Raw genomic sequence first — 23,490 nt, 5'->3', positions numbered from 1 at the left:
CTATGCCAGAGGATCACATCTAGCCCTGGAATATATGAAGTAATAATAAAGAGGGGAAATGCCTTTGAGCATGTGTACAGTGGAGAGAGGAACAACAAGCAAAGCAGAACGGCAAGTCAGCAAATACAGGAACTCCATTTCAGTTACTAAATTTCATGCGAAAAAGTGATAGTCAATCAATCTGGATTGGCTGAGTACCAAATGAAATATCAGTTTCCTAGACAGTTCTCAACTCAAGCCTGCCTCTTGTTTAAAACATTCCTTCAATGCAGCACTGCATGTTCTCTCATGTGTGTATATATATAATGCCCATCAACTCCAAACAAGTTCCATAAAAGCAGAGCTATGTGTATCAACAATTTAGCTGAGATGCTGCAGCTTGCAAAGCATTTGAATTAAACCTATTTGTGTGTATTTGTACATATTATTTAGCTTCCACTAGCCACAGAGAGCATGTAGGGTATATATAGAGGCATATTCAGTAGACAGTTCATACTTGGGACTACACTATCAGCAAAGGCCTTCACAAAAGGCTCCTAAATAATCTTAGCTGTCGCGGTATAAGAGGACAGTCAGGACCTCTTAATAGCTTTGCAACTTTCCAAGAAGCAGGGAGCACAAAAAAAGGAACTGCTTTCACAATGGAGCTAAAGTAAGCAGCATAGACCCTCCAAGGATCTGTGATGGGGGTGAGCATCCAAGTCTATGGATGTCACTAAATTATTAATCTTGTGCTTACCCATATATTTTCCATAAATAAAAATAGCTGGATAATTTTCAGCAGAAAAATGGCATGAGGGAAAAGGTTAAGTTCCCCTCTTCCTCCGTCCTGTTTAAAGACAACAAAAAACAAACTTCATATTGCAGTCTCAGCAGCTGCACTGTATAATTGTTTTAAAAAAGAAGTCTCCCCCCCCCCCAAGTTATAGAACTATGCATGACTTGTAATTCCAACTTTAGCAACCTCCAGAATCCTCTCAACCTCAAAATGTTACATTCACTTTGCGTTCATTCAGGCAGTTGGTCGCAGCTGTCACAGTGCAGAGCAGCTTCCTTCCTTATTCTAAGCTACTGTCGCAATTTTGCTTTTTAAAAAGGATTTGAAATAATGGGTACCTCACACTATCACTTACCACAAGGTTACCTTCACCTTAGCAACTGCCCTCTCCAAGTCAACTTCAACACCCCTTCTTTGTGAGCCAGATCAAGCTATGGTTGAAATTTCCACCCTATTTCAGACTGTCTACAGGTTTAAAGTACACACACTGCACTGAAATTACCCTTTCTGTTCCTCTTCTCTCCCTAGAGAAACCTTGAGACCTTTAATTACCTGTTTCTTTTCCTGTCTATCATAAATACAACTTCCTAACTAATTTTCAAGGGTTCTTTACATCTTTCTATAGATTACAAAGGGGCTTTTCTTTCCCACCAGGTCGTTACTAGACGTGAGTAGCCCGTGATGTGACTTTTAAATCGGTGCCTTTCTTTTGTCTCCCAGGAAACACAGCAGAACCATGTTGGTAGAACGGAGGTTGTTTACTCTCCACAGTTTCTTTTGCCCCTTCTTCCCAATAATGTAGATAAAATCTACACAACTCTCTCTCTCTTTTTGCATCCACATTAACATGTCAGACAGGCAAGATAATTTCTCATCACTTGGTAGGGGGTAAACACAGCAGATTACAAGATAATACTAAGGCAGCCTATTCTAACATCGATAACTCATCTTAGCTCATTCAGTCTTGCATATACATTAGGTTTAAGTCTGCTGTATATCATGATTCACTATAAAGAGCTGAGGCACACAAGACATAATTAAATCCAGGCTTTGAACTGAAGAATATCACATCCTTAACTCTGTGCACGTTAAGGGCAAGAGATCAGGACTGAGCCTATGAGGAGCCATGGAGGCAAGCATTAGCACACATTAGTCACCAGAACCACATCCAAGGCTGAGACCTGAGTCTTCAAGATACTGCCTAAGTAAAGATGTCCACATTATCCTAGGGAATCATGAGATCCAGCTGCTTTTTCCTGATGAAAGCTAAGATTTTGAGGACGTAAAATCCTGAAACAGATTCCACATGCTAAGCAACATCCATTCTTGTGAAATAGTAACAGTCTTACTACACAAACAAACAACATCAGCCAACCTTTCCTGGGTAACTTTACATCAGAGTTTCCTAGACTCATCATGTTGTGAACATGTTGTGAACAGAATGTACATAGAGTGGTACCTCGGGTTCAGCACTTAATTCGTTCTGGAGGTCCGTTCTTAACCTGAAACTGTTCTTAACCTGAAGCACCACTTTAGCTAATGGGGCCTCCTGCTGCTGCTGCGCCGCCGCCACGCAATTTCTGTTCTCACCCTGAAGCAAAGTTCTTAACCTGAAGCACTATTTCTGGGTTAGCGGAGTCTGTAACCTGAAGCGTATGTAACCCGAGGTACCACTGTATATCTAAACATTATTGTATACCTACATAAGAATCCTGGTTCAACCAAAGCAACAATAATGCATTTATATTTAAATGTTCAATCTCCTAAACTCCGTGTGTTCTCCTTAGAGATGGTGATGGTGACAATTAACATTTTAATGCCACATAACTGTATATGGGTCTTCTGGTTCTTCTTTAATCCTCACCACAACCTTATGAGGTAAGTTAGACTGAGTGACAGTAACTGCCTCAGGATCAGCCAGTTAAGTTTCATTAAGAATCTCACCCTGAGTATCCCTGCTCCTAGTCTGATGCTCTAACCCTCACACCACACTGACTATTTTCAACACTACATAATTAATTCCAGATTTATAGGTAGTGAAGCTCTATCTGAGACAAAACATGCTAATGTCAAATCATATATGCATGTATATATTAAAAATGAGAAAAATGCAGTATTTGCTCATAACACATCCTCAACCATGGGCAAATCACCAGCTTTTGACTTTGAAGCAGCCTCATTATTGGAAACTGCCATAACGTTTATTGATCATTTACTCAGGTGATTTATAACCCACTCTTCATAAAATAACTCCCACAGTTGAGTACAACACAGAAATGTATACTATTGTGTGTATAAAAATAACTGTAGTCAAATATAGTTTGCAGTATAAACTCTGTCACACCTACTCCTCCTCTAAAAATTATTACTTTAACATTTTCTTTTGAAAAACATTTATTTTCAGATATTTTCATAAATTCTCAAGGGGTGATTACTACCATCACTCCTGACCACAGGTCATGTTGGTTGAAGCTGATGGGAGTTGGAGCCCAACAACACCTGACGGGTCACAGGTTTCCCACCACTGGTCTACAGTGAGGGGGAATGGCCAAGAGAGCGTGCATGTCAGGATTATAATTGTAATCAAACATGATTCCAAGATTTTATTTATTAAATTTACACCCCATTCTTCCTCTCAAAGAAGCCCAACAAGAGATAAAATGATTAAAACACCTTAATTTCAATACAGATGCAGCTTGGGAAAGGTCTCCACTTGAAATAATGGTCAAAAGAGGAACGTCTTCAGTAGGTGCTGAAAAGACAGCCAAGATGGCGCCTGTCTGATATGCAAGGGCAGGGAATTCCAAGGGGCAGGTGCCACAACACTGAAGGCCTGATTCCTACATTGTGCAGAATGGACTTCCTGATGAGAAAGTATCTGCAGGAGGTCCTCCACCTGCAGAACATGGTGATAGATTGCATATATAAGGGGTAAGATTATCTTTCAGGTATTCTGGACACATGCTGTACAGAGATGTACACACCAAAACCAGCACCGTGAACTTAGCCTGGTAAGCTAACTGGTGGGCAGTGCGATTCCATCAGCAGTGGAGGTAGAAGGTAAAGGACCCCTGTACAGTTATGTCCAGTCAAAGGTGACTATGGGGGTGCAGTGCTCATCTCGCTTTCAGGCAGAGGGAGCTGGCATTTGTCCACAGACAGCTTTCTGGGTCATGTAGCGAGCATAACTAAATCACTTCTGGCACAACAGGACACCTTGATGAGTGCCAGAGCGCATGGAAACGCCATTTACCTTCCCACCGCAGCGGTACCTATTTATCTACTTGCACTGCTGTGCTTTCGAACTGCTAGGTTGGCAGGAGCTGGGACAGGGCAACGGGAGCTCATGCAGATTCAAACAGCCAACCTTCTGATCAGTGGGGGTAATGTGTTGGCAATATCCCTACCTCACTGAGCAAGTGACCTGACATTGCAGCTTCTGGAACAAACTCAAAGGCCTTTCCACCTTAACGGAAAATAATATGTGCATTACACAGACATAATGAATTAGGCAGTGCTGAACTGTTTCCACAGCCAGACAGGCTTGGCCCAGAGGCCCACTGTTGAGGCAATGTGAGTTGCTTGGCTCGAGTGACGGAAGTCTTGCCTCTGATGCCCATTCCAAAATCTCCCTGGAAGCTGGTGCTGATGCCAGCACTTCACAGGCAGCAGCACACAATTCAGGTAAGAAAGGTGTGGTACCAGCATGATGGGGGCAGAGGGGCACACGTTCCCATTCCACCTCAAGTGGTGAAACAGGATGCATCACCCCTGCAGTCAAAAGTGTTGTAGCAGCAGCAGTCTCGCTACCACCACTACTGGCATTTCAAAGCCACCAGATCTAAACTACTTGGCTATGGTTCATCACAGGCTAGTTCCAGCACTGAAGATCCAGGTGATTTACCCCTACAAGCTAAGGGTTCCTCTCTCTGTTTGCAACTCCTCGGGTTTTCTACAACAAGCAAAGGAAGGCAATTGATGTTTCTATCAGACACCCAGAATCATCCAGTACTGTAACCATCCAATGTTCATTTGATTTCTTTATATTTAGGTCTCTCTTAGAAAGCTCAGAACAGCTGACATGGAGCGAGCAATAGTCTACCATGCAGGCACCACCCCCACGTGTCTTCAGCAACAATATAGAGTCTTGTTTTTCAAAGAAGGAAAACACTCACACACATATCTGGCACCACAAGCAAGCTGATAATACTATGCTGTAGACTTTTCTTAAAATGGCTAATGTTGCTTGGGTCTATCAGCGCTACCATCGAGAGTTCTCCAAAACAGCTTCCATTTGTTGCAACCCAGGAGCATACATTAAAGAGGAAATGTTGTATAACACCTTGGCAAACTGCCAGGTCCAATAGAATCTTGGAAATGGAACAGAATTTTTGCAGTGATGTATTCTGGCTGTTTCCGCCTCCACTCCCCAGCCACTCTTGCTGCTGCAGCAAATGGAAGACTGTCTTAAAAAGGCATCTCTCACACCCATAGATCCAAATACCTCTAGCATTGCAAGTCCACACCTCCTGCTGCCTTTTCAGAGGAGATGATGAATGCTTCTTCTTAGGTCTCCAACACACCTTTTGTTTCACCCACTTGTCACTGTCCCAACCTGCCTGCATACCCATGCTGTGTCTCACAACTATCCCAATTTGGCATTCCTGTGCAGCATTCATTCTCACCAGGGTTCTTTTGAAGCCATAGTTTCCTTATCTGTTCCTGACATGGGCAATGTTTCAATGAATCACAAGCACCTTTGACAAATTTGAAGGAAACCGCTGGTATAAGGCATTACACCTCACTCATACATTTATTTAGCTGCTTTTCCCCCTAGGTATCCTTGTCTGAACAAAATCTACCATACTCGACATGATTCATAGGCATTAGAAGGAAAAGTATTGTAATCCAGGTCTCTTTTTTTATTTTGTTCTGTGTGTTATGCTTATTTCTAAACTGGACACTTAGTCTACCAAGGGCATATTATCCAGTGATGAAGAGACTGCAGAAAACAGCCACAGACCCCTTTTTAATGCCCTGGGCATGGACCCAAGTGGAGCCCACAGGCCCAGCCAGGTCCGCCTCCCATGCCAGCTTGCAATTGGTCAATTGTGTAAGCAGGCAGAATGTACCTCCTGGGCAGCAAGCTCAGCTGAGGGACATCCTTTGCCGCCCAGGAAGTGACCTGAAGGAGAAGCCTTCGCCGCCAGATCACAGCATGTGGGAGGAGTGCTGGCCCACAAAGGCGCCCACCTAAGAGGGTGTGTGGACCTGTCATTAAAAAATGGTGAGTTTTGTAACAATGACAAATGGAACCTGGAAGAAACCTGAGAAGGATCGAATATACCCGAGCAGATGTAGGCCTGAAAAAGATGTACTACAACAGCAGAGATTTGGAGAGGGAAGATTCACAGATAACCTCAACTGCCTTGATGAGAGAGCAGCAATGTAGAGTTTTCCAAATTCACCTAGCAAATTTGGCAAGCAACTATACAAATACTTAGTCAAATACTTAGTCAAAAGAAAGATGTGAAAACTGGGTATTGTACATTGTGTGTGGAAACTTAATTATTTTTCATAGGAAGCTGGCATCATAAAATGGATAGGACCATGACATCTGAACAGGAACTATCCTGTTCCAATCTTACCTCAGCTATGAACTAAGTAGAAGGACTCAAGCAAACCACTCTCTCTCATCCCTAGATCCCCACAAAATCAACTGCTAGTCAACTATACAGTGTGATTGTTAAGGATTGACAAGAAAATTCATCAGTCATTTTGAACCCTTGGGAGAGGGAGAAAGCTACAAATGCTAAACACTGTTGTATAAATGCCATTTAAGAACATACCATGAGTACTAATTTTATGACGGCATTTAAAATCTTATCTGGAGTTTTTAAAGCCTTTTAAGTATCTGATCACTATATATTTGGATGAGGAAGAAAGCTCAAAGCTGTTTTCTTTGAGGAGTGTTAAAATCATGAGTCACAGGGAATCACACTACCTTGCCAAGGAACCTATCAAGGACACAAGTTGTCAGCTCCATTCAAGCCAAGCTTCAGAAGGCTAATTGACTTACATTGTAATGATGCATTGCCCTGACAACCTGGGCATATTCTCTACTAGTGTGCCTAGTTCTTTCTTTTATTTAAATACCACTATGTGAGTTCTGTTTTTGTGCATGTGGACAAATCCTAACTGAGAAAGTCTTTGAAGCATCTGTGATCCTTGGGAGACGACAGCTTTCTGCTTCATTAACTACTCATTTTTATCACATTTCCCCTTCTAAAATGAATGGCAATTTTCTCCTCTTTGGCATTATTACTGTGTTTTTAAAATCCCTCTACATAAATTATAGCTTCCTTTTAAGACCAACACTGTGTGAGCTTGCAAGCTGGAAAAGTAACCTCTTTAACAGACAGTAACCTGCCGGGAATGGGCTGGAGAAGCAATCTTGCCCCAATTAGAAGGTTTTAATTTACCTGGCTCCAACAATGAGTTGATTCCTATTGGCATCCAGAGCAAGCTGGGAGAAGTCCCGTACACCTGGATAGCTGAAATTTGAGACCCAAGGCTTCAGATCTACAAAGAAAATGAAAAAGAAGGGGGGACAATGACACTGTTTCATATGCAATAAATGTTCTATAGGACATTCTGCTAATGTATTTCCAACTGAAGCTCTATCAATAGATGGTAAAGATATAATCCAGTCATAGTTTTGGCTTTCTTGGAGTACAAACCAGTGTGAAAGTATGGCAGAATCATGTGACAAAATTGTAGACAACCCTAGAAGAGTAAACAGCAGTGTCAAATCTGGGAGAATGACAAGTAGGACATTATGGACAAAATTGCTGGCTAGTTGATGACCAAAGACCCTATCCCATCAAAGTGGGTGACTTCTTTTATTTTGACATGTGGCTGGATATGCCAATCAACTGATCAAGTACGAAGCAAGATGGGACTCCTTTACTGTTAATAATTATATAGATGAGGGTGGTATCCAGTGAATGGGCCTTCTCTGTAAACTTCCCCCACCCAAACCAATATTTGGGACACTCTACCTCAAGAGGCATGCCTAACGCCCATTCTGCTATGATTCCTGCACCAGGTAAAAATGTTTCTGTTCTCTCAGGTATATGGACAGCTTTATTTATATTGTTTTTACAGTTATTCAGCCTGGGCTCCAGTGTGTGCTTTTTATAATTGTTACTGTACTGATACTGCACATTGTTTAGTGTGTTTTATTAGAGGGGGGGAGAGAGGGAGAGAGAGAGAGAATCACTTTCAGACTTCATTATTATAAAGATATACACAGGTCTAATAAAAATCAAGAAAGAAATTTTGGAAAAAGGTATTTGTGTATGCAAGGACAAAAAAACCAAAAACAAATAAAAAGCTGTTCTACTCCAAACGCGCAGGAATTTAAATGTCAGAAACTGTAATCATGCAGGGGTCAAAGTCATGTAGAAAGCCTACATGGGTCTAGAAAGCTCCGCATTGCAGATCTTCTCTAGTATTAGGAGGATGAGAAGGCCAGGTGACAACTCCCAAGGGATGGAGCCAGCTAGCATATCCTCACTTTCCCCTTGCCTTATTCTAGTTGCATGAGGACTTTAACCCCTGGATACACTTTTCATCTTTCATAAATCAGTACAACATTCACCTAATGGCTCAGCTAGTTAGAGCACTGTGCTGATAATGCCAACATTGCAGGTTTGATCCCCATATGGGACAGCTGCATATTTCTACATGGCAGGTGGGTGGACGCGATGATCCTTGAGATCCCTTCTGACTCTACAATTATATGATTCTATTATCTAAATATATATTGACATAATTTTCTCTCAGAATAATACTTTGATACTCTTTGTTGCTGAAAACTGTGTCAAAAGTACAAAATCTGGAGGAAAATGGAGTCCAGGAGATGCAAATAAGGTTATTCCACAATTAAATCTAAAGACTGAATTTGTCAAGCATCAGAAATCCTGCAGCAGCAGCAGAAAGGTATTGCCAGTCCCTATAGAAACACACTATTCCTGAAAGGTATTCAGAATACAATTTCTTCTAACTTTGCCTTTAATCCCTAGAGCAAATGACCTTTCCAAATAAGAATGGTTCCCTGTGATTCACTTAGCTCTTTTTCCCCCATATAAGAGCTATTCCTATAACCCTGTATCTCACCTTCAGATTTCCGAGGACTAACCCCCCAAATCAAGGTACTGCCTTGCACATAATGTATGGGGTGTCCTGCCCTCCTCTAAAGGTCCACTGCTACACGAGCCAAGATATTCAGGACACCTCAGCAAGTTATCCTAGTGCAGCAGAATCTGCCAGGCAGGTTAATAATGTCCCAACACTGCAGAAGGTGCAAAAAGAAAAGAAAAGAAAAGCTGCCTGCTGTGTTCTGCTTGCTAATGAACCCGTTTTTAGCATAGATCCTTAGCAGCAAGAAATCTGTCTGAACCTAATCTACGGAAATAACATGCTTCAGGTAGGTGAGCTGGATAATGTGAACGCTCCCCAGACGCCTGGGCATTTATGTTCTCTGATAGGAGGGTCATTTTACAACAATGAACCCTTTTTACAGATGCTGGTCTGATGCTCTAATTTTCTCTTGTCATTTCTTGCCCACGTGAGTTTTCTCCCTCTCCCTGCCTAACCCATTACAATGTCATGGCAGAAAAGATGAGGTGTGTATTTCCTCTCCCCCCTCCCCCACCTTTTCATCATTCACAATCCAACTTCGCCGAGGTTTTGCCATCATCTCTCTTTTTAAATAAACCCTGACAAAATTACAGGTAAAGAATTGTGGGGTGAAAAATACATGCACTGTAGGTAGCTCAATCCTTCCTATGATCGTTCTGAATGTCAGTCAAGCCTGGGAAATAACAGGCAACTGTCCCGATTTCTATTTACGACCGCAGGTGGCAGAGCATATAGAAAAAGCTTTCCCCGATTATTAAATTAAAGGCTGCAAGACATGCATCTCTGTGGCAAAAATTCAAGCCTTTATAGCCGTATCATTGGGAGATGATTAAACACAGCATGGCTCTCTCAGTTAAGAAGACTCAACTACCAGTCATCAGAATTAATGCTGAATACCGCCATCAAGCCTTCTATTGCCTACACCTTTCTGTAAAGAGGAAGGGGAGAAGTTGGGGAGAAAGTAACAGCTGAGGAAAGACTTTGGGATTTTTCCATTCACCATATTAAATCTCATTACCTAGGGTCACAGGCATCCCCGAGGGCACTGCACCGCTTTTATCTTAAAGAGCAAGCCTCAAAACCATATGAAGGTAAGTGCTGGAATAGGCCTGCTCTACATTAGATGAAGTTTATACATATGGACCCAATGAACTCTAGAATTTGCTTACATTTGACCTTTCTTGGAGAGCTGAGCAGTCTCTTTAACTTTGGCTAAAAGCCCTCAGAAACCGGGCCATGTTTACATTTGCAAATGTATCTCTATATAAACACTATGAAAAATTAAAACCAAAACGGCCCAGCCGTGCATCGCTGGAAGCAGGGCAGGAAATCTAAAAATGAACAACTCAGGGCCTATCATCAAGGCTCCCCTTGTGCTTTGACTTTCTAACCCACAATGAGGGGAAACAGCCATATTTTTCCCCCGCCCTTGCTGTACACTGCTAAGTTTTCTTTTTAATGGTGTTATGGCTTCAAGTAACCACAAAACCAGTGGTGTGATCCAGAATTACAAATTCCCTCTATACCCAGACTGGGATACAGTAGACATATTAAAACTTTGAACACTTTTAGCTTTGTAGAGAGAAGGGGGGGGGGGCAAAAGTAGGTCTACTCTGTGAGGCTAAACCAGTGTGTTGTAGTGTCTAGTGCTGTACTCGGACTGGGAAGACCCAGGTTCAAATATTCACTCAGCCATAAAGCATGCAACTAGTCACTCTTTCTCCCAGACTACAATAGGCTGGTGTGGTGTAGTGGTTAAGAGCAGTAGTCTCGTAATCTGGGGAACCGGGTTCGTGTCTCCGCTCCTCCACATGCAGCTGCTGGGCGACCTTGGGCCAGTCACACTTCTTTGAAGTCTCTCAGCCCCACTCACCTCACAGAGTGTTTGTTGTGGGGGAGGAAGGGAAAGGAGATTGTTAGCCGCTTTGAGACTCCTGAAGAGGAGTGAAAGGCGGGATATCAAATCCAAACTCTTCTTCTTCATCTTCAACTGCAACTCTAAGCAGATAAAAAGCATTGCCCTGAACTCCTTAAAGGAATGACAGGGCACAAATGCAATAAATAAATACACTTTTATTTTATTTTATTTTCAGGCAGAAGTCTAACACAGCCATCTAGATTCTAGAATGTTAATGTCTTTGCATCCTATCAGCTGTCCAACTTGTGTATGTTTGAAGGATTTTTTAAAAAAAAGTTACAGCAGAAGTGCCTCTTCAAGAAATCTGACCCATAACAGAGCTTTCACGCTGACTTAAGCTCAGTGGCGAAGCTGCATGCTCCGACACCGGGGGCAGAGAGCAGGCGTGGGCGTGGCTGACGCGTGTCCAGGGTGTGTGGCACATGTCCTGGGGCTGTGACATGCTGCCCGGCGGGGCAGGGCACGTTGCCCACGGGGGTACCGTGTGTGTCCTGGGGGCGTGGCGCACTGCCCGTGGGGTGTGTGTTATCTTTCTTCTAATGATTCATTTGACTTCTACCCTGCACTTTTGTGAATTAACAAACTGACAGGCACGTGGGTTGTTTGGGTTTTTAAGGAATTGTATACCACTTTGGGTGTGAGGAGAAATGTCACAAGCCCAACTTCCCCTGTGCTTGTTCCCCATTTCAAAATTGCAGAGATAAAATGCAAAGCACGCGTGGTCAAGTGCAGTACAAGAGACGAAATGAGAAATCCCACCAGCTGAAATGTATTTAAATTGCTTTAAATTGTCTTGCCAACTAGAATAGGTGATGGCCAATTCACAAGGCCAATAGGTGTTTCTCAACAAGTGGTGTGTGCATGCACTGTTAAGCCTTGCCACTGGATGGAAGTGGTTAAGCGATCAAGTTGCCTAAGTAATTAAGCAATCGGATCAACTGTTCCACCACTCAGGTATTACATACATTTGTGATTCCAGAGTTTGCTTCATATGAATTTGGCCCATATGCCAGTTGTTTTCTGGAGCATCTTGGTGTTTGTTTGGGTTTTAGCAGAACAAGATTAAGGAAGCAATTGACTGGGCTGCTCTTGGCTTTTGAGGGCTAACTGGCCTGGAAAAGAAGAAGAGTGAAGAGTGCTTCTGGCAAGCGCATTACTCGCATCCACAGCCCGTGGATGAGCAGCAATCTGCATTTCCAAATCCTCAGCAGTCCAGCATTTAAGACAGGAGTCCTTTAGGAATCATATACTAATCCTGGGAGTAGGTTCCAAGTACATCCTGTTCTGCTCTAGAAGAGTTGAGCGTTCTTGAAACAGCAATTAAATTTTGTCCTTCAGACTCATTTTCATAATCTGTGTTCTTTGCTGAACTTTACAACATGATGTAGTCATGAGAAGTGCCACTCACCATATGCAGAGTGCTTTTCTTGCAACACTGAGCAGGAAAGGTGCATTAACCTCCACTTTATCCTCTTTACCCTTTGCCTATATCAAAATTCCCCCAGACTGTCATTCCAGGAAATTTTTCAAGCTAGACATTGGAGGTTCACTCCCCCTGTACCTCAAATAAAACACCTTGCCAGCAAGTAGACTAAGCCCTCTTTCTTAGTCATTCACATACACACCCCAATCTCGTATGTGCTCACCCACAGATATTTGGAGGCTTGGATGGTAAATAAAGTTCAGGTGGAGATCAGAGGTAAAAAATAAACAAAATCTCAACTGGCAATAAACTGCAGGCAGTTCATGTGATAGCAGAGTTGCTTATTTACATACCCCAAATTGAGAGCCTACCCTTCCCTCGCTTCAGTGCTCCATCAAGGGCAAAGGTGAAAGCAAAAATGTTTTTAGTCTGAGTTTTGTGAGATTTTAAGCATTCACTGACTGAAAGGTGGGTTTTAAATGAAGAGAAAGGAGATAAGCCTCAAATAGTTTCAGATATTTAGAAATTCCTAGTGAAGGGCTTCAATTCTGCAAGGATGCCAGGATGATGATCCCAGAGCACAGGAATGGCAAAACACTTATTTCTCCCACCCAACACCTAATGGAGGGAAGAGAGAAGCCTGCATTTTGCAGGCATTGACTGTGCAAGGAAGTTCTCCTCCACACAGTGGATGCCTGCAAAATGCTCCCAGAGCAACGGTTCCCTGACGGACAGTGGGAGCAGACCTTGTTCCTATGAAGCCCTATCTGTACCCACACCACCTTGGTATCAGCTGCAGAGGCGATAGATGTGGTTTGTGAGAAATGGCTTCACGAGCCAAATTGGAATTCCTTGTGAGCCAAGTTTGGCCTGCAAGACTGGAAGCTTCCAACCCCAGATGGATAAAGTGCTTGGGCTAGATTGATCAATAGTATTTATACCAATGGTATAAATGCAGGTTCCTATGGTTCCTATAGGGTTGGAACAGGGATTTAATGCTGCATATCTGAGTAAACATGCTTATGATCATAATGTAAATCTATAACACTCACGTGATTTCAATGTCTTGTCATGGTTTTTGTATTGTGAAGTCAGAGGGCACTGGTGTGTTTCAGGGAAAGAATGAATGGAAATGAGTTTGTAAGTAGGAGCTTCTCTCTCTCTCTCTCTCTTCCTTAGGTTCTCTCCTCTTTCACGGAACACAAGAAGGTGCTTTACTCAACAGAAAGTGTGTTTAGGATTGCGGCCTACAATGTTTACATTTTCTGTAAAAGGAAAGCTAGCCCTCAGTAAGTGTTCATATGGCATGTCAGCACTGAAAGCATGTAATCTATGAGCTGTCAGCAGATGCTGTAATCCCCCCTGCTGGAGACGGTGCTGAAAGGCGTAATGAAAATAATAAAAACACCTTGAAAGGCATACCACAGAAAGTCAAAAGAAAAGCATCCCCGAGGATACACATCAGCAGCACCTCCAGAAAACCGCCGGCACCTCCGGCAACCCCTTTAATTAGCCTTCAGGCTAGAGATTTATATCGGAGAACATTGTCATAAAATAAAGCTGATTCAACAATAAACACTTTGGTAATAAAGCAAAACATATTATACTGCTGGGCGCCTGCCAGACCCAGTGGGCAAAAATAAATCCTTGCAATGCCCCCCAAACTACAACTGTAGTCTTTGGAGTCACAAGCTCCTTTTGCAACTCTCTTTGTGCATTTCCCACAGAATTTAGCCGTCATTTTTTTTAAAGTACCTATATTCCATTCCTGCAGACTGACAGCGTCTGTGTATTCATAGAACTGTGAAACTAATTTTCCTCCCTAGTGTTCTAAATAGCTCTGAGCTAAATTCCAGTTTGCCCACTTGCTTCTAAGGTTGACAACATTAGCAGCATAGGCTTTTGCTGCTGCTGCTGCTGTTGTTGCTGTTATTTATTTTTATTTAAGGATATTTATACCACCCTTCATCATCCATTTCAGGGCAGTTCACATTATTATAGTAGCAGTAGTAACAGTAATATATTTACAGAATAAACTATGAAGCAAGTAAAAACACCACCGCAATATGAAAACAGCAGGAGACAGAATTGACATAAGTACTGAAAATGTTTTTTAAAGCCTTGGGAGAATAGAAAAAGTCTTTACCGAGCCCCTTAAAGAAATAACAAGGAAAGCCGCAGGCAAGCTTCCCTGGAAAGCGAGTTCTGACGGCAGGATGCTACATTTTGGGGGGGGGGGGATCTCCCCCTGGTCTCCTCTGGTTTGTGTGAGTGCATCACCAGATACAGCATCACAAGATACATGAATATAATGTATAGGCAGATTTAGAAGTGTTCCTTCAGGTACCGGGCTCCTAAGCCACCTAGGACATTTTAGGGAAGTAACAGAACCTTGAAAACAGTCCTGCAGCCATGGGCAAGATGATCCCAGCAGGTAGTCCCAGGTTCTAACATATTTTCTGTTCCCTCATCACAGACATCCCTTTGCACTCAGACTGCAGCCTACATTCAAGGTTTCCAAAGAAAGTGCTAATGAATTCCAGCTTACTGGTCTAGGGTGGGGTGGAGCTGCTATAAACACATGCTCATCCAATCTTCGAACAAGTATGGGGTTGTCAACCTTTTGGGGCCTATGGGCACATTTGTAAACTGGAGAAACTGTTGCAGCACACACTTAAACCCTAACCAAGCACTCATCACAACCTATGCTATTGGCTTGAACAGAATTCTTCTTTCAAGCCTAATGTCATCAGGGGAGGGTATATTCTGGGAACCAGTGAAAGTCACTAGGGCACACTGGCAATTCCTAGCTCAAGGGAACAGCAGAGATTCAGATGTATCTATTCCATATACGATGCACTATAAATTGGGCCACACTAATCAGGAAAGGTAGGGAAAGGAAGGGGAGAAGGGTTGGAATCATTATGTGCCAAACCTGACAGCAGAATTCTGTTCTTCCAGACCAGCAAATTTCTGTTTATTCCAGTCCTACTCCCACATCCAACAAACCCCAACAGTTCTAGTAGGTTATCCCCGACTAAATCACAGAGTGATCCACTGAAAGTAGTATACATAGCTGACTTAGGTCCATGATTTCAATGGGTCTACTTGGATAATGATTTAGTCAGAGACTACCCACTTACTTACTTGGCATTATCAATCCCATTATGGGTATTTTTAGTTCTGGAAAGACTGGGAAAGGACATGGGGAAAGGGCAAGCTAGTATTTTGCAGGCTATGGAAGATATGCACAAATTGCTTCTTTTATTACTGTTTCTATTCGCTTGCTTTGACATTTCACAATGGCAGATATTTGTGTAACTTATTCAATTTTGCAACCTCCACCTAATGTGGTATCCTATCTCAACTAATGGGGCCAGATTCAACTAACAGGTCTTGCTAGCAGCAGCCTGCACAAGTTTGCCAGCTAGTACAATGGGGTTTCCTCCCCTTTTCCCTCTGCCCCTCCAAATTGGCTTGTGGGGTGGGGTTAGGAAAAACGCCAGAACAAAATGAGGGGGGAGGTGAAGACAGATCATTCCTCAGACAAGCAAAAATGTTTGCGCTATAGGAGTCATCCCTTAGTGTTAGGCTAAATTCCTCCTATACACTTCTAGGTTTTTAACATTGAAATGTACATATTCTCAGTGCTCCATATACAACATTCACAATACTTCAGAAAAAAAATTTACAGCTCCATTTTATAGCCACATTCCTCATCCACTGCCAAAGCCTTTAACTTTAATCTTATACATATCTACTAAAAACATCTGAGTTCCATGGGGCTTACTGTTAGGTAACTGAATATTCGATTGCTACATTCTTATTGTTTAACCCAGGAGCTATTGTTAATTCAGGAATGTTTCATAGCCTGAGGGTAACATTGGGGGCAACCTTTCAGATGTTGCAATGCAAGTGGTAGGCAGGGCCTCAGCCAAGGTGATGTGGCCAGACACAAAAAGTGGGCAGAGTAATATGTGCAACTCTTAGGAGGCTGCATTCCAGCCATGCAAAAATTTGAGGCTTGCTGATAGGGGAAGGTGCCAGAGGCAGCGCCAGAGCGGGTGATGTCGAATTTGGGATATCCAGTGTCACTTGGGCTGAGCGCTCCTCTGACAGCCTGCTATATCCCACCATGGGATCCAGGTCTACTCCCAGCTCACTTCTTGGGGTCCCAACTTATCATTCCCCATCCCTCTAACACTCTCCCCAGTTTCATCTAAGTCCAACTCCCCAATTTCCTGCCATTCACCTCAATCATCTGATCAACCTCCTACAGCATTTCCACAAGACTCCTAACAATCACAGGTAAGCATGAATTATAACCAGAGACAAGTCACTGGTACAACTATACTCAATACTTTCTACTCTGATTCTCAGGGACAACCCCCACCCCTGGGGACAAGCCTGAAATGTTATGCATACAAAATAGGTATTTTATAGATCTATTTAAATACTTTTGTGAAAAGCAGGCTCGTGATCAGGATCGAAGAAGGTGCACATCTGACCGCACACAAATTTAATCTAATTTTAAAAATCTAAATCTTAGGCACACACCAGAAAATATGCATACTGTATATATGTACGTGTGTGTATGCACACACATATATCATACAAAGTATTTTTTCCCATGTGTTCAATAAGGAATGATGCACCATGAAGCAAATCACTAAGGATTATAATGCTAACATTTCTGCTGATGTAAACACAGACTTAAATAGCACAGGCATTCTCAGCTCTGGACACCCTTCCTACTTATGCATATGCCCTCTCTTTTCTCACCGATAGCCTGCTTACTCTCACTCATAGTCTTCCTTGACATTAGCACTCTTTCTTCTCCATTTCTGGATGCTTCTGTTTTGCCTCCTGTGATTCCCCATCCCCTACCCCTTAGTTGGAGGTGGCTCTTATTCTGCCTCGGCTCTGTGAAATGATCTCTTTCACTCCTCCTATGAGAGACACTGAATCACTTCCCCTCTTTAATTCACACCGTAAAATCTTCCTTTTCTTTCCAGCTCGTGAGCGACTCTCTGTATGTGAAGCATTTTGTGAATGAAGGGCACTTTTCCCAGATCTGTCTTTTATTCCAGAGGTCTTTCTGGCTCACCACACTGATTTATTTTTATTAGTTCTCATCATGGTTTATGCTAAGTGTCTAAAAACTCCAAAGACAGACAAACAGAAAAGAAATACTGTTGCTGTAGTTGTAAAGTGTGCTGAATTTTACTCTGAAATACTTGCTTTTAAAGAAAAAGAAAAAAAAAATTGGGGGGACGGGGACACAGCTTTCCTAAAATAGCAAATATATATGGCTTTATTAGTGGCATTATCCAAACAAATAAACTCTACAGAACAGGAAATTGTCAGCATCGGTTTCTCTCATTTCATTTTCACATTTTCACATTCAATGGGATTTCATTAATGGGCAAGAAATCCATAACGGAAAGCCCATGGGTCTCTTTGAAACAACCCGCAACACTGCCAGGCATGTGTGCAATGCAGCAGCTGATGGTCGGTTTATTTTTAGCCAAAATCCATGCTCTAATAGCGTTTCCAGATTGGTAAAAGGAAAAGGTTAACCAGTAAGGCTGTGCCTTCTGATGTAGACCCACAGAAAAGACCTCACCAAACAGCCCACAGGCATCCTTTCCCCCTGAGGCTGTGGACATTAAGGGGAGGGGGAAATCCATGGAGGTTCCTGACTGCTGCAGTGCAGATGCCCTGGGAACTGTTTGTACATAGGAACCCAAATCCCTAGCTTCTGTGAAACTGCTTGTGACTAGGCCCCCTATCTTCTCCTCCTCTTCTTGATCTGAATGTGCCAGGAAACTCCAATTCTATCATATTCCATGCGTAACATGAACTACTTAGAAAAGGTTCACTAACCTTAAAATTGGGCAGTCCCTACTGGCAGGCTTACACAACAAAATGGCCAAGAAAAAAACAGGACAGAGGAGGCAAACCATGCAGGGCTCCCTTCATCCTCTCATAAGCTCCAAGTGAATGGGAAGGGCCTTTTAGCCTAGCCTTTAACCAACTAAGCAGGTACCTAACGCACTAAAAACAATATTTATTTTCAAGATGTATTCGTTCATTTTAAATATGGATAGCCTATATATCACTGCTAAAAGCAGCCCAAGGGGAGGTTACAATCAGAATACATTGTTAACTACCAGAACTAAAATACCAATTGCAGAATAAACCACTCACCATAATTATGGGCAAAGCTGGACAAAGGTGTCCTGCATGTTTGGAACAGGATACCACTTTTAATCATTTATGGGCAAGGCTCGTATTCATACCATAACTTCTAAAGCAGGTGTGGCTTCAAACGTTACTGAACTACAACTCCCATAAGCCCCAACAAGCATGGCCAATGGTTGTGGTTCAAGAATGTCTGCAGGGGCAAAGGTTCCCCACAGCTGAGCTAAAGAAAAGAAAAGAATCAGGAACTCTTAAGCAACACACACTGTCTTCCTTCAGTCCCTTCAAAATTAAAATAGTCACTTGATGCAGAAAGGAACAAGCAAAAACCTGCTACTGTTTATAATATAGCAACTAAATTAACCTAACATGATGCTATTCCTGAGTCAGATACAGTGGTACCTCCGGTTACATGCGTTTCAGGTTATATACGCTTCAGGTTACAGACTCCGCTAACCCAGAGATAGTACCTCGGGTTAAGTGCTTTGCTTCAGGATGAGAACAGAAATCGTGCTCCGGCGGCATGGCGGCAGCAGGAGGCCCCATTAGCTAAAGGGGTGCTTCAGCTTAAGAACAGTTTCAGGTTAAGAACTGACCTCCGGAACGAATTAAGTACTTAAGCCGAGGTACCACTGTATCCCTGAAAAATCACAACATTTGAGCTTGCTTCAAGCACAAAATCAGAGCATTCTTTCAGGCTACTGGCATTTGCAAACTACAATAGGACAAGCTTCTAAGTAGTGACTCGCCCAGTTGCTTATGGTGAGTGATGGTCACCTCATGGGAACCAGATAAAGAAGATTACAGTGCTTCCCTCCCTTCTCCCTGTGTCTGTGGGGAAAATCCCAGAGGTAAGCCTCGCTTCAATGGAGCTTATATAAGCAAGCACAGGCTTGCAGCCTTAGTCCACTAATGACTAATAGAGGAACATGTGCCTTAGGTTAAAAAAACAAACAGAAAGTTTAATACTTATCTGGAAATCTGCCATATCACATTGATCAATCACTTCTCTTGCTTGGCACCTGCTCCCCTTTTAAATAAACCTTGCTCAGTGAACATACCAGTTATATCTTTCCTACCTCTCTTAAAAGGAAGATTTCCTCTCAAGTTGTTAAATAACAATGGAGGCTAAAAGGGAAATTCCAAGAGGGAATTCAATTAACAAATTCTAAATAAAATTAACATGCTCTCTGAGAAGCTGACAATCTAGCAAGTTAATTATTGCTGGGCGCAGTAATCGACACATAGGAATGCCCACAGCACTTCTAAGCAGTTAAGTAGTTTGTGAAGACAGAAAAAGATACGCATTCATTAAAAGCAACTGATTAACCCCCCCCCCCGGGGGGGGGAACGACAGAAGTTTTATTTTACACTGCTCACAGTTTTAGAAGCAAAAGCCTTCTCACAAACTTTTTACATTTGATTATTTATGCTAAGGCCCCTGTTCAAACACCCCTAAGCACAGAATGGCTGGTGCATCCCAGTGCTGTGTTTTGTGTTATGCTAACACCTAGAGTCCATACAAAACTTCGAAAAAGAGCTATATTGCACATGCAGAAAGTTCCAAGCTGAATCCCTAGAATCTTGAAGAAGGGCCAGCCGCCACCAATCAATGCAGATAATGCAATTCTGATCTAGATAGACCTACGGACCGACTCCATGGAAGACAGCATCTTATGCTCCTCTAGCTACAGAACCTTCTTGCTGTGGAAACAACAAACCTTGGGTTACCATTACATCTAACCTGGGAATTGTGTCTACCTTTGCCCCATATGAACTATGATCTGAAGGCCATATTTGTTCTTGACTTTGTCATTATGGCTTGTTTCAGCAAAACAAACCATGCCAGAATAAACAAAGTCAAGAACCCTCAGTTTGGCTATAACACTAAGCCAAGATTGGTTGCTCCCACTCACTTGCCAACTGTGCTTTCAAAGAAAAACCATTAAGCATAGCTTATCGTGATGTCTAAACCAGCCAGTATGAATGGTCTTAGCATAACAGGTCTTAAGCAGAGCCATGGGGAAGTTATCCTTTGCTTGCTGGTCTGGCACCACGAGTCACACTTTAAGAAACAATAAGAAGGACTAAAGTCCGTAACCAATTTTGTTCTTGTGACTTTGGGGGCTTCAGGTGGAGATTCAGCCTATCCAAATGTGAGCTATCCAAATGTAGCAAGATAAACTGAATTTCTCTCTGTTCAGCAGATGGATTCTCTTTTGGGCTGCCCAGAGTGCCGGGGCTCAACACCCTGGGTGTGTCTGAGACTCTATTCTCCCAAACTAGCAACGGTGTGGTGGTTGATTGGTATCTAAGCCACAGTGAAGCAGTGTCATGTGGATCACTTCCAACATCGTCTGGATTTCAAGCAGCAGCAACTACTGCACAAGTCTCTGTGCAGTGTGTTCAATGGGATCAAATGGAATTTCCTACCAGAAGCTCCTAGCACTGCACAACACAACACCACACAGAGTCTACATCATACTTTCCCCATGGCTGATCATTTGGAACTGTAGCCAGAAAACAAAGGAAGCTAGAGGTATCCAGCAGCCCATAGGTACAATTTAGCTGTGGCTGTCTAGTTCATAATATAAACGGTTCCTCTAGCAACAGCCTTTGGCTTTGAACAAACTGCTTCTATTGGTTTGTTTATGTACCTATTTCAAACATTTTTTTCCAGCCTCTCCAGAACCCCAAGGCAACTCATAAACAATTTAGAAACGTACAAAACTCTGAACAGTAATAATAATAAAACATAAAATAGAGCAGCAAAAGAAAAGTAATATTCACCAGAGGCACAAAATTAATACAAATCTAAATAATCATTTCTAACCTGATCCCATTTAAACCACAAATGTCAGTGCGTTCAGGATAATTCAGCTTTGCCTTCCGTTCAAACAAGCCTGTCACTACATTAATGGTTTAAACAGCCAAACAGGTTCTCGGTTAATCCCAGGGGTTTTGCCTTTTGCTCTTTCCCAATAAAGCGCATTGTCCAATTTACTGAGCAGTTTAAAAAAAAAATCAAGGTTTATTTCCTGGTTCCATAGGATGAACGTTACAGCCGGCATTTTATTTTGCAGGCTTAAAGGTTTCACTAATTTAGTTTAATCCATTTAAGTACAGGTAATGGAATAAAAGAAAAGAAAAGAACAAAAGATAACAAAAAAAAACCAGGCTGCTGACACATGTGAAATGCAGCAAGAGCAGTTCACTTCCTTCTAGGACTGTCTCAGGAGATGCGTCCAAAAAAAGTCAACAGGGTCTGCAAGCTTTCAACCTTTCCTTCCTATTCTCAAAAGGTCATAAGTAGCCTCACTCATTTGTCCTGATTGGAGAATTCAATTACAAGCACACTTCCATATCCCAAAGGGAAAAAGCAAAATCAACACTTCACTTCAGAAATAATTAAAACTGGAAAATGGGCTTGAAAGTGCTTCAATGGCAGCATATTGAACACCATGAAAGGGCAGGCAATATCATTGTATGGATATTAAGGCCAAGTAGAACCATTACATAGCAGGTTCTCTTTCTTCCATTTTCCTTTCACTAACAAGAAAGCATCTAGCTCTTAGAGCTGTGGAGAAATGTTTTTTAAAAGTCATTTGGCAATGTCGGGTTAAAAACACAAGAAGAAAGACAGGGTATTCAATGCCCTGAACATTGCTCTGTTACTATCCAATAATAATCACTATCCCTTGACCTTGTATCAACTCTGCCAAATACCCCTTAATATACAGGTTGAAAGGACAGGTCTCCATCTAACTACCACATACTACCAAGAGAGAATGACCATCGCTTCATTGAAAGATAGAAGATGCTAACTTTACAAAGAACAACACCAATTAGAAGTTCCCAAAACTCCTGTTTTAATTTGTGGAAGAGCAGGTTTTGTAACCCGAGAGAAGAAGTAGAAAATATGTGAGCAGTATATGCCACTGAACAAGATCATCTTGCATCTCATTAGAAAACAGCATTGTAAGAGAAAGTGACAATCCAAATCCACCTATAATGCTTATTCTCAAACCAGAGAAGAGAAATCGGAAGGGAAGGGCTCCCACCTTCAAAAGAAATCATTGGGTGCTCTCTTCTTGAACACTGCTGCTCATCTTCAGAGTAAACAAGGATATTCTGCGATGCAGAGAGGTGAAAAGTGAGAAGGAAAAGGCTTGGCAATGATAGTGGAACAGCCTTTAATCTTGAAACAACCATGACTGAAGACGTGCTGCACATTCAGCGTCCAAGGTAGGGCCCCAGAAGATACCTGAAATATAAAGAAATAAATTAGGGAAAAGGTGGATCACTTAAAAAAACAATATCGAACAGGTGAGATTATTTTGTCACTCACATAACCAGCCCACATGATGAGTAACAATTTGCAATAATGTTCAAAACAGCAACACTGAGAACAGTCAACATGACATTAGATCTTTGGTGATACCACCATCATTTATTCCACATACGTTGGGCTCAGTTTATACAAGTGCACAGTGTCTCTCAAGGTTACACTACTGTTGACAATTGGCAATATTCAGCTAAATTCTTGCAATGGGCAGACATTAGCACTAGTGCAATGGGATTCCCCCCTCTCCCTCCACCCACACCCTACATCACCCCCAAATCTGCTCCAAAACAGATTTACAGAGGCACAGGAAGGGGAGTACTTTCCCAGTTCTCAAAACGTAGTATTTCGAACCTGGAAAAATATAATACTTCCCTCCCAGAAAGTTACTCACTCCTATAAAAAGGTAAAGGTACCCCTGCCCGTACGGGCCAGTCTTGACAGACTCTAGGGTTGTGCGCCCATCTCACTTAAGAGGCCGGGGGCCAGCGCTGTCCGAAGACACTTCCGGGTCACGTGGCCAGCGTGACATCGCTGCTCTGGCGAGCCAGAGCTGCACACGGAAACGCCGTTTACCTTCCCGCTAGTAAGCGGTCCCTATTTATCTACTTGCACCCGAG

The 23,490-nt window shown here is 42.4% G+C and overlaps 1 protein-coding gene across 9 annotated transcripts in view; it reads right to left on the bottom strand.

Annotated features, from left to right (window-relative positions):
• SEMA5B (semaphorin 5B) overlaps nucleotides 1–23,490 on the bottom strand; it is a 350,137-nt gene that overhangs the window by 132,023 nt on the left and 194,624 nt on the right. For all 9 annotated transcript variants that reach the window (XR_014503687.1, XM_083406846.1, XM_083406852.1 and 6 more), the window contains 2 exons: nucleotides 22,590–22,792; nucleotides 7,261–7,360 (listed from right to left, as the gene is read on the bottom strand). Coding sequence is in view for 8 of the 9 variants with exons in the window: in XM_083406846.1 (XP_083262972.1) it covers nucleotides 7,261–7,360; nucleotides 22,590–22,761 (272 nt within the window). In the remaining variant the exon portion in view is untranslated. The remainder of the gene's footprint in view (nucleotides 1–7,260; nucleotides 7,361–22,589; nucleotides 22,793–23,490) is intronic.

This window comes from Podarcis tiliguerta (assembly GCF_965153285.1).
Source record: "Podarcis tiliguerta genome assembly, chromosome: 1".
In the NCBI taxonomy this organism is placed as follows: domain Eukaryota; kingdom Metazoa; phylum Chordata; class Lepidosauria; order Squamata; family Lacertidae; genus Podarcis; species Podarcis tiliguerta.
The sequence above is the reverse complement of the archived record's forward strand: the minus strand, read 5'-3'. Positions and strand labels throughout refer to the sequence as shown.